This window comes from Oncorhynchus keta, chromosome 3, assembly GCF_023373465.1.
Source record: "Oncorhynchus keta strain PuntledgeMale-10-30-2019 chromosome 3, Oket_V2, whole genome shotgun sequence".
Classification (NCBI taxonomy): domain Eukaryota; kingdom Metazoa; phylum Chordata; class Actinopteri; order Salmoniformes; family Salmonidae; genus Oncorhynchus; species Oncorhynchus keta.
The window spans coordinates 31,647,254-31,665,715 of NC_068423.1; the positions used below are offsets into that span (position 1 = coordinate 31,647,254).

Here is an 18,462-nt window from a genome sequence, read left to right on the forward strand (position 1 = left end):
TCGCTAGGTAACTATAGCTAACTAAGCATTCATGTTGACCCCTTTCCGCCGGCACAGTAGATAGCCTAAACAAATATGTACCGTTGGAAAGCTGGGCTTCCCCTCAATTAAACAGTATTCATGTATATTCGATAAGGGTAAAACATGTAAGAATAGCCTAATTGACAAATAATTTGCTGTGCATAGATCTCCCCTGAAAGATGTATATTAGAGAATAGTATATACTGTATGTGAACATGTCTAGTTAGATACAGTTCCTGGCTCTGAAGTAGCTGACCATATCCATTTGATCCCCCTGATTCATTGAATGAGGGAATAATATGGTTGTAATATTTTATATCAAGGGTGGCACCCATCCTCCAGGATAGCTACTGGGTGTGCAGGCTTTTGTTCAAGCCCTGCTCTAACCACATTGTAGCCTAAACATCAGCTGCTCAACAGGACCGACTTGGGCAGACTTGGGTGTTTCGGGGTTGGATCAAAAGCCAAGAACAGGAACAGAACAAAACAGGAGCTCTCCAGATGGAGGGTTGACCACATGTTGACAAGGGCACAACGGCAGGAGATAGTAGGTCTACATGGGAATCAGACACAGCAGCCTTCAAATGTCAATAACGCTTACTTTTCCAGGCTATAATGAAAACGTGGTTAAAAGTAATTTGAGATGTAATGGAAAATGTGTATGAACCCTTAACAGTGAATAATCAGAGGTCTCTATATATAGCATAATGTAATTTGTGAATTTCAGTGAACCGATTTGGGAAATGACAGCTCCTGAACTTATTTCATCCCAAGTCAAGCACTGCTTACGAACAATGATTTAGCTGATCGTTACTTTACTCGATTAAAGTTTCTCTTACCATGACTGTGATAGTTGGTTCTCTTATAAATGCAGAATGTTCTAAATCAGAATATCAGACATTTGATATCAGTCATGGGTATTTAATGGGAATATGTGGGGAACTAACACGTACAGCCAATTACAGAAAAAAAAGTGTTTGTTCAACAAACATGTATGATAGAAAATAATAAGAAATCAGTATACTCCAGCCGGTACATACAGTATTGGAAAAAGAGAGAAAAAAAAAAAAACTTTACAATTCAGATGCTAAATGAAAACACACAGCTTGTCTCTGATAAGTCGGCCAGTGTAGTTTCTTCAGAGGTGTTAGATGCGGTTCTCATATTGAAACTGGTTCTGGTGGAGATGTGCAGCGAGAAATTCAATGGGATTATGAGGCCTAGAAGAGGAGAAGAGCTAGGATTAATACACAAATCAGTAATCAAATAAAACGATACAATATCTTTATTGGTCCATTCTACAGAAACTGAAATGTGTTGTTTCATTTGACACAGTGATCAATAAAAACAACGAAGGCGTTATTCAGTGTGCGGGTATCCATTCTTTATTTCAGTGCCCAGCCCGACCACACAACACAGGCTGATGTTGTGAGACTGGGGTTCTACAGCATAAAAGACAGGGAAAGGACATGTAGCCCATCTACCTCATCCCCATACTGTATTTATCCATCTAGCTCCTTTGCACCCCAGTATCTCTACTTGCACATTCAACCATTCTGGTGTTTAATTGCTATATTGTAATTACTTTGCCACCGTGGCCTATTTATTGCCTTACCTCTCTTATCCTACCTCATTTGCACACACTGTATATTCCCTACTCTATTATTGGCTGTATGTTTGTTTTATTCCATGTCTAACTCTGTGTTTGTTCACACTGCTACGCTTTATCTTGGCCAGATCTCAGTTGTAAATGAGAACTTGTTCTCAACTAGCCTACCTGGTTAAATAAAAGGTGAAGTAAATAAATAAAATATAATGTATTGGTGCCTGGTTCATCTATTTTTCTTCCTAGGTTCCTGCCTTCTAGGGACGTTTCCCCCTAGCCATTGTGCTTCTGCCTCCGCAATTGCTGGCTTTTTCAGGTTGACAGAAAAAAAAAGGACTTTATAAATATTTGATTTATTTAAGCCCACCGTTCTTTGGCTAACACAGAGAGCCCCTGTAGTAGGACGGGCACAACAGTCTGGTCCAGATATGCCCGTGTTGGGAGAGACTGAAGATCCACTTTCTGTTTAGACGACTTCTCCGTGTTGGACCTCTCGGTATCCTCCATCTTCTGGAGGGGAGGAGTAATGTAGAAGCATGTCAGCCTGTATTTCCCTAGCTTCACCAGTTCACCATCACTTAATGCAGACAGTAAGTATACAGTAAGATCAATGGCTATAACATGTGTTAATAGTTCCCTAGCTTCACCAGTTCACCATCACGTAATGCAGACAGTTAGATCAATGGCTATAACATGTGTTAATAGTTCCCTAGCTTCACCAGTTCACCATCACTTAATGCAGACAGTAAGTATACAGTAAGATCAATGGCTATAACATGTGTTAATAGTTCCCTAGCTTCACCAGTTCACCATCATGTAGACAATAGTTATCATTAAACAGTAACTTCAATGTCTACAACATGGGCTAATATTTTCCTAACCTCAGCTCAAGGATTCATTCACTTTGAGGTGAAACACTGTAGCAGAGGCAAATATTTCCCCAAAAAAACACAGTCTCACACACACACACCAGCATCTGGGCTTACAGGAGACGTTAAATATGGCGATTCACCTTTAAACCCAAGAAGCATCCATTCAACTTAGCACTCACCAGCTTTTCAAGATTAACCATGTCAAAATATGTTCAAAGAATGGAGTTTCGCTGAGCAACTATCGTCATTACGGTCAGTATGTACATGCAAAACAGGTTTAAATAAAAAGTTACAAAGCAACTGGAAAATTGTTGTCTGGAAAGAATATAAGTATTGTATTTGACCATCTGTCAAATCCACCTCTTGCCTCTTGCAATATTAGTAATATAATTAAAATACACTGAATAAAGCCCATCTAGAAATATACAATCACTGTCAACATGTATCCTAGTGTCTACTGACTAAATCACTGTAAACATGTATCCTAGTGTCTACTGACTAAATCACTGTCAACATGTATCCTAGTGTCTACTGACTAAATCACTGTAAACATGTATCCTAGTGTCTACTAACTAAATCACTGTCAACATGTATCCTAGTGTCTACTGACTAAATCACTGTAAACATGTATCCTAGTGTCTACTGACTAAATCACTGTAAACATGTATCCTAGTGTCTACTAACTAAATCACTGTCAACATGTATCCTAGTGTCTACTGACTAAATCACTGTCAACATGTATCCTAGTGTCTACTAACTAAATCACTGTAAACATGTATCCTAGTGTCTACTAACTAAATCACTGTCAACATGTATCCTAGTGTCTACTGACTAAATCACTGTAAACATGTATCCTAGTGTCTACTGACTAAATCACTGTAAACATGTATCCTAGTGTCTACTAACTAAATCACTGTAAACATGTATCCTAGTGTCTACTAACTAAATCACTGTCAACATGTATCCTAGTGTCTACTAACTAAATCACTGTCAACATGTATCCTAGTGTCTACTAACTAAATCACTGTCAACATGTATCCTAGTGTCTACTAACTAAATCACTGTAAACATGTATCCTAGTGTCTACTAACTAAATCACTGTAAACATGTATCCTAGTGTCTACTAACTAAATCACTGTCAAACATGTATCCTAGTGTCTACTAACTAAATCACTGTAAACATGTATCCTAGTGTCTACTGACTAAATCACTGTAAACATGTATCCTAGTGTCTACTGACTAAATCACTGTCAACATGTATCCTAGTGTCTACTAACTAAATCACTGTCAACATGTATCCTAGTGTCTACTAACTAAATCACTGTAAACATGTATCCTAGTGTCTACTGACTAAATCACTGTCAACATGTATCCTAGTGTCTACTAACTAAATCACTGTAAACATGTATCCTAGTGTCTACTAACTAAATCACTGTAAACATGTATCCTAGTGTCTACTAACTAAATCACTGTCAACATGTATCCTAGTGTCTACTAACTAAATCACTGTAAACATGTATCCTAGTGTCTACTAACTAAATCACTGTAAACATGTATCCTAGTGTCTACTGACTAAATCACTGTCAACATGTATCCTAGTGTCTACTAACTAAATCACTGTAAACATGTATCCTAGTGTCTACTGACTAAATCACTGTAAACATGTATCCTAGTGTCTACCAACTAAATCACTGTCAACATGTATCCTAGTGTCTACCAACTAAATCACTAAACATGTATCCTAGTGTCTACTAACTAAATCACTGTAAACATGTATCCTAGTGTCTACCAACTAAATCACTAAACATGTATCCTAGTGTCTACTAACTAAATCACTGTAAACATGTATCCTAGTGTCTACTAACTAAATCCCATCTAGAAATATACAGGGACTGTAAACATGTATCCTAGTGTCTACTGAATAAAGCCCATCTAGAAATATACAGGGACTGTAAACATGTATCCTAGTGTCTACTGACTAAATCACTAAACATGTATCCTAGTGTCTACTGAATAAAGCCCATCTAGAAATATACAGGGACTGTAAACATGTATCCTAGTGTCTACTGACTAAATCACTAAACATGTATCCTAGTGTCTACTGACTAAATCACTGTCAAACATGTATCCTAGTGTCTACTGACTAAATCACTGTCAACATGTATCCTAGTGTCTACTGACTAAATCACTAAACATGTATCCTAGTGTCTACTACTGACTAAATCACTAAACATGTATCCTAGTGTCTACTGACTAAATCACTAAACATGTATCCTAGTGTCTACTGACTAAATCACTAAACATGTATCCTAGTGTCTACCGACTAAATCACTGTAAACATGTATCCTAGTGTCTACTGACTAAATCACTGTAAACATGTATCCTAGTGTCTACTAACTAAATCACTGTAAACATGTATCCTAGTGTCTACTAACTAAATCACTAAACATGTATCCTAGTGTCTACCAACTAAATCACTGTAAACATGTATCCTAGTGTCTACTGACTAAATCACTGTAAACATGTATCCTAGTGTCTACTGACTAAATCACTGTCAAACATGTATCCTAGTGTCTACTGACTAAATCACTGTCAACATGTATCCTAGTGTCTACTGACTAAATCACTAAACATGTATCCTAGTGTCTACTGACTAAATCACTAAACATGTATCCTAGTGTCTACCGACTAAATCACTGTCAACATGTATCCTAGTGTCTACCAACTAAATCACTGTAAACATGTATCCTAGTGTCTACCAACTAAATCACTGTAAACATGTATCCTAGTGTCTACTGACTAAATCACTGTAAACATGTATCCTAGTGTCTACTAACTAAATCACTGTAAACATGTATCCTAGTGTCTACCGACTAAATCACTGTAAACATGTATCCTAGTGTCTACTAACTAAATCACTGTAAACATGTATCCTAGTGTCTACTAACTAAATCACTGTAAACATGTATCCTAGTGTCTACTAACTAAATCACTGTAAACATGTATCCTAGTGTCTACTAACTAAATCACTGTAAACATGTATCCTAGTGTCTACTAACTAAATCACTGTAAACATGTATCCTAGTGTCTACTGACTAAATCACTGTAAACATGTATCCTAGTGTCTACTGACTAAATCACTGTAAACATGTATCCTAGTGTCTACTAACTAAATCACTGTAAACATGTATCCTAGTGTCTACTAACTAAATCACTGTCAACATGTATCCTAGTGTCTACTAACTAAATCACTGTCAACATGTATCCTAGTGTCTACTGACTAAATCACTGTAAACATGTATCCTAGTGTCTACTAACTAAATCACTGTAAACATGTATCCTAGTGTCTACTGACTAAATCACTGTCAACATGTATCCTAGTGTCTACTAACTAAATCACTGTCAACATGTATCCTAGTGTCTACTAACTAAATCACTGTCAACATGTATCCTAGTGTCTACTGACTAAATCACTGTAAACATGTATCCTAGTGTCTACTGACTAAATCACTGTAAACATGTATCCTAGTGTCTACTGACTAAATCACTGTAAACATGTATCCTAGTGTCTACTGAATAAATCACTAAACATGTATCCTAGTGTCTACTAACTAAATCACTGTCAACATGTATCCTAGTGTCTACTGACTAAATCACTGTCAACATGTATCCTAGTGTCTACTGACTAAATCACTGTCAACATGTATCCTAGTGTCTACTGAATAAATCACTGTAAACATGTATCCTAGTGTCTACTAACTAAATCACTAAACATGTATCCTAGTGTCTACTAACTAAATCACTGTAAACATGTATCCTAGTGTCTACTAACTAAATCACTGTAAACATGTATCCTAGTGTCTACTAACTAAATCACTGTAAACATGTATCCTAGTGTCTACTGACTAAATCACTGTAAACATGTATCCTAGTGTCTACTGAATAAAGACCATCTAGAAATATACAATCACTGTCAACATGTATCCTAGTGTCTACTGACTAAATCACTGTCAACATGCATCCTAGTGTCTACTAACTAAATCACTAAACATGTATCCTAGTGTCTACTGACTAAATCACTGTAAACATGTATCCTAGTGTCTACTGACTAAATCACTGTCAACATGTATCCTAGTGTCAACTGACTAAATCACTGTAAACATGTATCCTAGTGTCTACTAACTAAATCACTGTAAACATGCATCCTAGTGTCTACTGACTAAATCACTGTAAACATGCATCCTAGTGTCTACTGACTAAATCACTGTAAACATGCATCCTAGTGTCAACTGACTAAATCACTGTAAACATGTATCCTAGTGTCTACTAACTAAATCACTGTAAACATGTATCCTATTGTCTACTAACTAAATCACTGTAAACATGTATCCTAGTGTCTACTAACTAAATCACTGTAAACATGTATCCTAGTGTCTACTAACTAAATCACTGTAAACATGTATCCTAGTGTCTACCAACTAAATCACTGTCAACATGTATCCTAGTGTCTACTAACTAAATCACTGTAAACATGTATCCTAGTGTCTACTAACTAAATCACTGTAAACATGTATCCTAGTGTCTACTAACTAAATCACTGTCAACATGTATCCTAGTGTCTACTAACTAAATCACTGTCAACATGTATCCTAGTGTCTACTAACTAAATCACTGTCAACATGTATCCTAGTGTCTACTAACTAAATCACTGTCAACATGTATCCTAGTGTCTACTGACTAAATCACTGTAAACATGTATCCTAGTGTCTACCAACTAAATCACTGTCAACATGTATCCTAGTGTCTACTAACTAAATCACTGTCAACATGTATCCTAGTGTCTACTAACTAAATCACTGTAAACATGTATCCTAGTGTCTACTAACTAAATCACTGTAAACATGTATCCTAGTGTCTACTAACTAAATCACTGTAAACATGTATCCTAGTGTCTACTAACTAAATCACTGTAAACATGTATCCTAGTGTCTACTAACTAAATCACTGTAAACATGTATCCTAGTGTCTACTGACTAAATCACTGTCAACATGTATCCTAGTGTCTACTGACTAAATCACTGTAAACATGTATCCTAGTGTCTACTGACTAAATCACTGTAAACATGTATCCTAGTGTCTACTGACTAAATCACTGTCAACATGTATCCTAGTGTCTACTAACTAAATCACTGTAAACATGTATCCTAGTGTCTACCAACTAAATCACTGTAAACATGTATCCTAGTGTCTACTAACTAAATCACTGTCAACATGTATCCTAGTGTCTACCAACTAAATCACTGTCAACATGTATCCTAGTGTCTACTAACTAAATCACTGTAAACATGTATCCTAGTGTCAACTGACTAAATCACTGTAAACATGTATCCTAGTGTCTACTAACTAAATCACTGTAAACATGTATCCTAGTGTCTACTAACTAAATCACTGTAAACATGTATCCTAGTGTCTACTAACTAAATCCCATCTAGAAATATACAGAGACTGTAAACATGTATCCTAGTGTCTACTAACTAAATCCCATCTAGAAATATACAGAGACTGTAAACATGTATCCTAGTGTCTACTGAAAAAAGCCCATCTAGAAATATACAATCACTGTCAACATGTATCCTAGTGTCTACTAACTAAATCACTGTCAACATGTATCCTAGTGTCTACTGACTAAATCACTGTAAACATGTATCCTAGTGTCTACCAACTAAATCACTGTAAACATGTATCCTAGTGTCTACTAACTAAATCACTGTCAACATGTATCCTAGTGTCTACCAACTAAATCACTGTAAACATGTATCCTAGTGTCTACTGAATAAATCACTGTAAACATGTATCCTAGTGTCTACTAAATAAATCACTGTAAACATGTATCCTAGTGTCTACTGAATAAATCACTAAACATGTATCCTAGTGTCTACTAACTAAATCACTGTAAACATGTATCCTAGTGTCTACTGACTAAATCACTGTAAACATGTATCCTAGTGTCTACTAACTAAATCACTGTAAACATGTATCCTAGTGTCTACTGACTAAATCACTGTAAACATGTATCCTAGTGTCTACTAACTAAATCACTGTAAACATGTATCCTAGTGTCACTGTACTAACTAAATCACTGTAAACATGTATCCTAGTGTCTACTGACTAAATCACTGTAAACATGTATCCTAGTGTCTACTGAATAAATCACTGTAAACATGTATCCTAGTGTCTACCAACTAAATCACTGTAAACATGTATCCTAGTGTCTACTGACTAAATCACTGTAAACATGTATCCTAGTGTCTACTGAACTAAATCACTGTAAACATGTATCCTAGTGTCTACTGAATAAATCACTGTAAACATGTATCCTAGTGTCTACTAACTAAATCACTGTAAACATGTATCCTAGTGTCTACTAACTAAATCACTGTAAACATGTATCCTAGTGTCTACTAACTAAATCACTGTAAACATGTATCCTAGTGTCTACTAACTAAATCACTGTAAACATGTATCCTAGTGTCTACTGAATAAATCACTGTAAACATGTATCCTAGTGTCTACTAACTAAATCACTGTAAACATGTATCCTAGTGTCTACTAACTAAATCACTGTAAACATGTATCCTAGTGTCTACCAACTAAATCACTGTAAACATGTATCCTAGTGTCTACTAACTAAGTCACTGTAAACATGTATCCTAGTGTCTACTAACTAAATCACTGTCAACATGTATCCTAGTGTCTACTAACTAAATCACTGTAAACATGTATCCTAGTGTCTACTAACTAAATCACTGTAAACATGTATCCTAGTGTCTACCAACTAAATCACTGTCAACATGTATCCTAGTGTCTACTGACTAAATCACTGTAAACATGTATCCTAGTGTCTACTGACTAAATCACTGTAAACATGTATCCTAGTGTCTACTAACTAAATCACTGTCAACATGTATCCTAGTGTCTACTAACTAAATCACTGTAAACATGTATCCTAGTGTCTACTAACTAAATCACTGTCAACATGTATCCTAGTGTCTACTAACTAAATCACTGTAAACATGTATCCTAGTGTCTACTGACTAAATCACTGTCAACATGTATCCTAGTGTCTACTAACTAAATCACTGTCAACATGTATCCTAGTGTCTACCAACTAAATCACTGTAAACATGTATCCTAGTGTCTACTAACTAAATCACTGTCAACATGTATCCTAGTGTCTACCAACTAAATCACTGTAAACATGTATCCTAGTGTCTACTAACTAAATCACTGTAAACATGTATCCTAGTGTCTACTAACTAAATCACTGTCAACATGTATCCTAGTGTCTACTAACTAAATCACTGTAAACATGTATCCTAGTGTCTATGTAAATCACTGTCAACATGTATCCTAGTGTCTACCAACTAAATCACTGTAAACATGTATCCTAGTGTCTACTAACTAAATCACTGTAAACATGTATCCTAGTGTCTACTAACTAAATCACTGTAAACATGTATCCTAGTGTCTACTAACTAAATCACTGTCAACATGTATCCTAGTGTCTACTAACTAAATCACTGTAAACATGTATCCTAGTGTCTACTAACTAAATCACTGTAAACATGTATCCTAGTGTCTACTAACTAAATCACTGTCAACATGTATCCTAGTGTCTACTAACTAAATCACTGTAAACATGTATCCTAGTGTCTACTGAATAAATCACTGTCAACATGTATCCTAGTGTCTACTAACTAAATCACTGTAAACATGTATCCTAGTGTCTACTAACTAAATCACTGTAAACATGTATCCTAGTGTCTACTAACTAAATCACTGTAAACATGTATCCTAGTGTCTACTAACTAAATCACTGTAAACATGTATCCTAGTGTCTACTGACTAAATCACTGTCAACATGTATCCTAGTGTCTACTAACTAAATCACTGTAAACATGTATCCTAGTGTCTACTGACTAAATCACTGTAAACATGTATCCTAGTGTCTACTAACTAAATCACTGTAAACATGTATCCTAGTGTCTACTAACTAAATCACTGTAAACATGTATCCTAGTGTCTACTGACTAAATCACTGTCAACATGTATCCTAGTGTCTACTAACTAAATCACTGTCAACATGTATCCTAGTGTCTACTGACTAAATCACTGTAAACATGTATCCTAGTGTCTACTGACTAAATCACTGTAAACATGTATCCTAGTGTCTACTAACTAAATCACTGTCAACATGTATCCTAGTGTCTACTGAATAAAGCCCATCTAGAAATATACAATCACTGTCAACATGTATCCTAGTGTCTACCAACTAAATCACTGTAAACATGTATCCTAGTGTCTACTAACTAAATCACTGTCAACATGTATCCTAGTGTCTACTAACTAAATCACTGTAAACATGTATCCTAGTGTCTACTAACTAAATCACTGTCAACATGTATCCTAGTGTCTACTGAATAAAGCCCATCTAGAATATACAATCACTGTAAACATGTATCCTAGTGTCTACTGACTAAATCACTAAACATGTATCCTAGTGTCTACTAACTAAATCCCATCTAGAAATATATAATCACTGTAAACATGTATCCTAGTGTCTACTGACTAAATCACTAAACATGTATCCTAGTGTCTACTAACTAAATCACTGTAAACATGTATCCTAGTGTCTACCAACTAAATCACTGTCAACATGTATCCTAGTGTCTACTAACTAAATCACTGTAAACATGTATCCTAGTGTCTACTAACTAAATCACTGTAAACATGTATCCTAGTGTCTACTGACTAAATCACTGTAAACATGTATCCTAGTGTCTACTGAATAAATCACTGTAAACATGTATCCTAGTGTCTACTGACTAAATCACTGTCAACATGTATCCTAGTGTCTACCAACTAAATCACTGTCAACATGTATCCTAGTGTCTACTGACTAAATCACTGTAAACATGTATCCTAGTGTCTACTAACTAAATCACTGTCAACATGTATCCTAGTGTCTACTAACTAAATCACTGTCAACATGTATCCTAGTGTCTACCAACTAAATCACTGTAAACATGTATCCTAGTGTCTACTGACTAAATCACTGTCAACATGTATCCTAGTGTCTACTGACTAAATCACTGTAAACATGTATCCTAGTGTCTACTGACTAAATCACTGTCAACATGTATCCTAGTGTCTACTAACTAAATCACTGTAAACATGTATCCTAGTGTCTACTAACTAAATCACTGTAAACATGTATCCTAGTGTCTACTGACTAAATCACTGTCAACATGTATCCTAGTGTCTACCAACTAAATCACTGTAAACATGTATCCTAGTGTCTACTAACTAAATCACTGTAAACATGTATCCTAGTGTCTACCGACTAAATCACTGTCAACATGTATCCTAGTGTCTACCAACTAAATCACTGTCAACATGTATCCTAGTGTCTACTAACTAAATCACTGTAAACATGTATCCTAGTGTCTACTGACTAAATCACTGTAAACATGTATCCTAGTGTCTACTAACTAAATCACTGTAAACATGTATCCTAGTGTCTACTAACTAAATCACTGTAAACATGTATCCTAGTGTCTACTAACTAAATCACTAAACATGTATCCTAGTGTCTACCAACTAAATCACTGTAAACATGTATCCTAGTGTCTACTGACTAAATCACTGTAAACATGTATCCTAGTGTCTACCAACTAAATCAAATCTGTCAACATGTATCCTAGTGTCTACTGACTAAATCACTGTAAACATGTATCCTAGTGTCTACTAACTAAATCACTGTCAACATGTATCCTAGTGTCTACTGACTAAATCACTGTAAACATGTATCCTAGTGTCTACTAACTAAATCACTGTCAACATGTATCCTAGTGTCTACTGACTAAATCACTGTAAACATGTATCCTAGTGTCTACTAACTAAATCACTGTAAACATGTATCCTAGTGTCTACCGACTAAATCACTGTCAACATGTATCCTAGTGTCTACTGACTAAATCACTGTCAACATGTATCCTAGTGTCTACCAACTAAATCACTGTCAACATGTATCCTAGTGTCTACCAACTAAATCACTGTCAACATGTATCCTAGTGTCTACTGACTAAATCACTGTCAACATGTATCCTAGTGTCTACTAACTAAATCACTGTCAACATGTATCCTAGTGTCTACCAACTAAATCACTGTAAACATGTATCCTAGTGTCTACCAACTAAATCACTAAACATGTATCCTAGTGTCTACTAACTAAATCACTGTAAACATGTATCCTAGTGTCTACCAACTAAATCACTGTCAACATGTATCCTAGTGTCTACTGACTAAATCACTGTAAACATGTATCCTAGTGTCTACCAACTAAATCACTGTAAACATGTATCCTAGTGTCTACTAACTAAATCACTGTAAACATGTATCCTAGTGTCTACTAACTAAATCACTGTCAACATGTATCCTAGTGTCTACTGACTAAATCACTGTCAACATGTATCCTAGTGTCTACTAACTAAATCACTGTCAACATGTATCCTAGTGTCTACTGACTAAATCACTGTAAACATGTATCCTAGTGTCTACTAACTAAATCACTGTCAACATGTATCCTAGTGTCTACTAACTAAATCACTGTAAACATGTATCCTAGTGTCTACTAACTAAATCACTGTAAACATGTATCCTAGTGTCTACCAACTAAATCACTGTCAACATGTATCCTAGTGTCTACCAACTAAATCACTAAACATGTATCCTAGTGTCTACCAACTAAATCACTAAACATGTATCCTAGTGTCTACGGACTAAATCACTGTAAACATGTATCCTAGTGTCTACTGACTAAATCACTGTCAACATGTATCCTAGTGTCTACCAACTAAATCACTAAACATGTATCCTAGTGTCTACCAACTAAATCACTAAACATGTATCCTAGTGTCTACTAACTAAATCACTGTAAACATGTATCCTAGTGTCTACCAACTAAATCACTAAACATGTATCCTAGTGTCTACCAACTAAATCACTGTCAACATGTATCCTAGTGTCTACCAACTAAATCACTGTAAACATGTATCCTAGTGTCTACTAACTAAATCACTGTAAACATGTATCCTAGTGTCTACTGACTAAATCACTGTAAACATGTATCCTAGTGTCTACTGACTAAATCACTGTCAACATGTATCCTAGTGTCTACTGACTAAATCACTGTCAACATGTATCCTAGTGTCTACTAACTAAATCACTGTCAACATGTATCCTAGTGTCTACCAACTAAATCACTGTCAACATGTATCCTAGTGTCTACTGACTAAATCACTGTCAACATGTATCCTAGTGTCTACTAACTAAATCACTAAACATGTATCCTAGTGTCTACCAACTAAATCCCATCTAGAAATATATAATCACTGTAAACATGTATCCTAGTGTCTACTAACTAAATCACTGTCAACATGTATCCTAGTGTCTACCAACTAAATCACTGTCAACATGTATCCTAGTGTCTACTGACTAAATCACTGTCAACATGTATCCTAGTGTCTACTAACTAAATCACTAAACATGTATCCTAGTGTCTACCAACTAAATCCCATCTAGAAATATATAATCACTGTAAACATGTATCCTAGTGTCTACTAACTAAATCACTGTCAACATGTATCCTAGTGTCTACCAACTAAATCACTGTCAACATGTATCCTAGTGTCTACTGACTAAATCACTGTAAACATGTATCCTAGTGTCTACTGACTAAATCACTGTCAACATGTATCCTAGTGTCTACTGACTAAATCACTGTAAACATGTATCCTAGTGTCAACTGACTAAATCCCATCTAGAAATATACAGGGACTGTAAACATGTATCCTAGTGTCTACTGACTAAATCACTGTAAACATGTATCCTAGTGTCTACTGACTAAATCCTACGTAAAATGTGTCAACTAAATCTACTTACATAAAACATGATCACATTTAACTCGGCTGAAACAGATTGTTGTGCCGTAAACACACGGTTGTTGTCGGTGATAAAACTCAATGACCTTTCCTGCTGCTGGATCAGCCAACCTGTAGGTGGCAGCAATGAGTCATTTTATTGGAGGTGCAGAAGAGGTGGATTTGGCCAAAAATAATACTTTGAATTTTTCCAGACAAGGTATTTTTCCCGGGCCCATGTGACTTATTATTTAAACCTTTTGTGGAAGTACATACCGGCCGTAACAGCTGCAATGACAGTGGTTGTTCAGCGAAACTACATTCTTTGGTAAGTACCAACATGTATTTTGACATTTTCTTAAGCTTGAAAATGTGGTGAATGGCAAGTTGAATGGCCGACTCGTGGGTTTAAAGGAGAATCGCCATGTTCCATGTCTCCTGTAAGCCCAGACTCTGATTCAACACACAGTACGGTGACTTACAGCTGTATGGCTCTCCCTGCTCTGGTCCATGCCTGTGTGATCTGAATGTCAACAAAACACAACATGAGTAAAAAGGCAAAAGGTGTTGATCAGGTATCAAAGTTAGTGACATAGCAATTCTATTTCTACGATAGCATTGGTCTCCGTTCTGATCTAGGATGTCAAAGCAACCAACCATCTGCAGCAAACAGATGGAGTCGATTCTAGTAGCTAGTCTCTGTCAAATGAACATGACGGCAGCAGCAGGGTTGGGGAAGCAGCAGGGTTGGGGAAGCAGCAGGGTTGGGGAAGCAGCAGGGTTGGGGAAGCCACTCTGAACATGACGGCGGCGGCAGGGTTGGGGAAGCCACTCTGAACATGACGACAGCAGCAGGGTTGGGGAAGCCACTCTGAACATGACGGCGGCAGCGGGGTTGGGGAAGCCAATCTGAACACGACGACGGCAGCGGGGTTGGGGAAGCTGAACACGACGGCAGCGGGGTTGGGGAAGCTGAACACGACGGCAGCGGGGTTGGGGAAGCTGAACATGACGACAGCAGCAGGGTTGGGGAAGCTGAACATGACGACAGCAGCAGGGTTGGGGAAGCTGAACATGACGACAGCAGCGGGGTTGGGGAAGCCACTCTGAACATGACGACAGCAGCAGGGTTGGGGAAGCCACTCTGAACATGACGACAGCAGCAGGGTTGGGGAAGCCACTCTGAACATGACGACAGCAGCAGGGTTGGGGAAGCCACTCTGAACATGACGACAGCAGCAGGGTTGGGGAAGCCACTCTGAACATGACGACAGCAGCAGGGTTGGGGAAGCCACTCTGAACATGACGACAGCAGCAGGGTTGGGGAAGCCGAACATGACGGCGGCAGCAGGGTTGGGGAAGCCGAACATGACGACGGCAGCAGGGTTGGGGAAGCCGAACATGACGGCGGCAGCAGGGTTGGGGAAGCTGAACATGACGACGGCAGCAGGGTTGGGGAAGCTGAACATGACGGCGGCAGCAGGGTTGGGGAAGACCGAACATGACGGCGGCAGCAGGGTTGGGGAAGCCGAACATGACGGCGGCAGCAGGGGTTGGGGAAGCCACTCTGAACATGACGACAGCAGCAGGGTTGGGGAAGCCACTCTGAACATGACGACAGCAGCAGGGTTGGGGAAGCCACTCTGAACATGACGGCGGCAGCGGGGTTGGGGAAGCCACTCTGAACATGACGGCGGCAGCGGGGTTGGGGAAGCCACTCTGAACATGACGGCGGCAGCGGGGTTGGGGAAGCCACTCTGAACATGACGGCGGCAGCGGGGTTGGGGAAGCCACTCTGAACATGACGACGGCAGCGGGGTTGGGGAAGCTGAACATGACGGCAGCAGCGGGGTTGGGGAAGCTGAACACGACGGCAGCAGGGTTGGGGAAGCTGAACATGACGACGGCAGCAGGGTTGGGGAAGCTGAACATGACGACGGCAGCAGGGTTGGGGAAGCTGAACATGACGACGGCAGCGGGGTTGGGGAAGCTGAACACGACGGCAGCGGGGTTGGGGAAGCTGAACATGACGACGGCAGCAGGGTTGGGGAAGCTGAACATGACGACGGCAGCAGGGTTGGGGAAGCTGAACATGACGACGGCAGCAGGGTTGGGGAAGCTGAACATGACGACAGCAGCGGGGTTGGGGAAGCCGAACATGACGGCGGCAGCAGGGTTGGGGAAGCTGAACATGACGACGGCAGCAGGGTTGGGGAAGCTGAACATGACGACGGCAGCAGGGTTGGGGAAGCCGAACATGACGGCGGCAGCAGGGTTGGGGAAGCTGAACATGACAACGGCAGCAGGGTTGGGGAAGCTGAACATGACGACGGCAGCAGGGTTGGGGAAGCTGAACATGACGGGGCAGCAGGGTTGGGGAAGCTGAACATGACGACAGCAGCGGGGTTGGGGAAGCTGAACATGACGACGGCAGCGGGGTTGGGGAAGCTGAACATGACGACGGCAGCGGGGTTGGGGAAGCTGAACATGACGACGGCAGCGGGGTTGGGGAAGCTGAACATGACGACGGCAGCGGGGTTGGGGAAGCTGAACACGACGGCAGCGGGGTTGGGGAAGCTGAACACGACGGCAGCGGGGTTGGGGAAGCATGCCTCTTGGTCCTCCTCAGGTTCTCTGGCAGGCTGTTTGGGAGCTGGGGGTATAGTAACTAAAGGCTGTCTCTCCATGCCTCTTGGTCCTCCTCAGGTTCTCTGGCAGGCCAGGCCGTTCCAGAGGCATAATAACTAAAGGCTGTCTCTCCATGCCTCTTGGTTCTAGGTTTTGGGATAGTTAAAAGGCCAGAGGATCTGAGGGACCTACTGGGTACATAACATAAAGCATGTCTGATATGTATTGAGCTGCACAATGGTGGATTGATTTAAAAACCAATAGTGGAATCCTAAAATGAATTCTAACACTCTCAGGCAGCCATTACACCAGTGTAATGTGTCCTCTCCATCTGGTCTTGGTCAGTACTTATGCTGCAGCATTCTGTATGTTTTGCAGTTGACCAATGGCTTTCATGAGCAGACCAGACAGGAGAGCATTACAGCAGTCAAGCCTGCTTGTAATTAAAGCGATGAGTCTCTCTGTATCAGCCTGAGAGAGAAACGGCTGCACCTTGGCAATGTTCCTCAGGTGGTAAAAAGCTATTTTCGTCACATTCCTAATATGGAAGTCAAAATTCCAGCAACTTCACACAGCCATTGAAGACGAGTGGGACAACAGTCCACAGGCCACAATGAACAGATTCATCAACTCTATACCAACGAGGTGATGTATTGCGCTGCATGAGGCAAATAAATGGTGGTCACACCAGATACTGACTGGTTCTGATCCAAGAACCTACTTTTTTTTGTCCTTATTTTTTTTCCTTCTAAGGTATCTGCCCAACAGATATTAGGAATCTGTATTCCCTTCCATGTTGAAAGCCACATATTAATGCCCAATTGATTTACATTGACCGATTTCCTGATATGAACTGTAACACAGTAAAATCTTCGAAATTATTTAGTTTATATTTTATTTCTATATACATGTAACGTTAAATTGTTAATTTACTCCCCAACAATGGACAAGTCATCAACTACGAGCTAGCTAATGTTAGCTCGCTAGCTACTCGACGTGGTCTCGAATCTACGGCTTCCAAAAACGCTTATAAATCTGAAACTGGCTGCAAAATAAATATTTTCTACGTGATCTTAGGCGTTAGATATTCGTACAATCGTAATTTTGGTTACCTTCTGCCATGGTTTATGTTGGTTTCCAAAAATTGATGTCGCCGCCGAAACAACTACAGCCGCGGAGAGATAACTGAGCAGGCGTCAGAAAATAAGGCGCTCTGATTGGCTATCCAAAACCCGGAAATGTGACTTTTAAAGGGACAGTACTGACATTTCTGAACGCAGAGCCACAGATGATCGATGATGTATGACCGGATGCTCAAGTGACCGTTCAAACAATGAAAAGAAATGTCTTCAGA

The 18,462-nt window shown here is 39.1% G+C and overlaps 1 protein-coding gene across 2 annotated transcripts; it reads right to left on the bottom strand.

Moving 5' to 3' along the window:
* Positions 1–921: 921 nt before the first annotated feature.
* Positions 922–18,423, bottom strand: LOC127915840 (protein dpy-30 homolog). Of its 2 annotated transcripts, none has more exons than XM_052496487.1 (4): positions 18,221–18,423; positions 14,963–15,003; positions 1,995–2,134; positions 922–1,241 (listed from the first exon to the last, which is right to left on the bottom strand). In XM_052496487.1, exons 1-4 carry the CDS (start codon positions 18,228–18,230, stop codon positions 1,169–1,171), a joined length of 264 nt encoding a protein of 87 aa, XP_052352447.1. In that variant the 5' UTR covers positions 18,231–18,423; the 3' UTR covers positions 922–1,168. The 2 variants fall into 2 exon arrangements, with proteins under 2 accessions (XP_052352447.1, XP_052352436.1); XM_052496476.1 differs by having other exon boundaries at positions 1,995–2,137; positions 18,221–18,416.
* Positions 18,424–18,462: the final 39 nt, after the last annotated feature.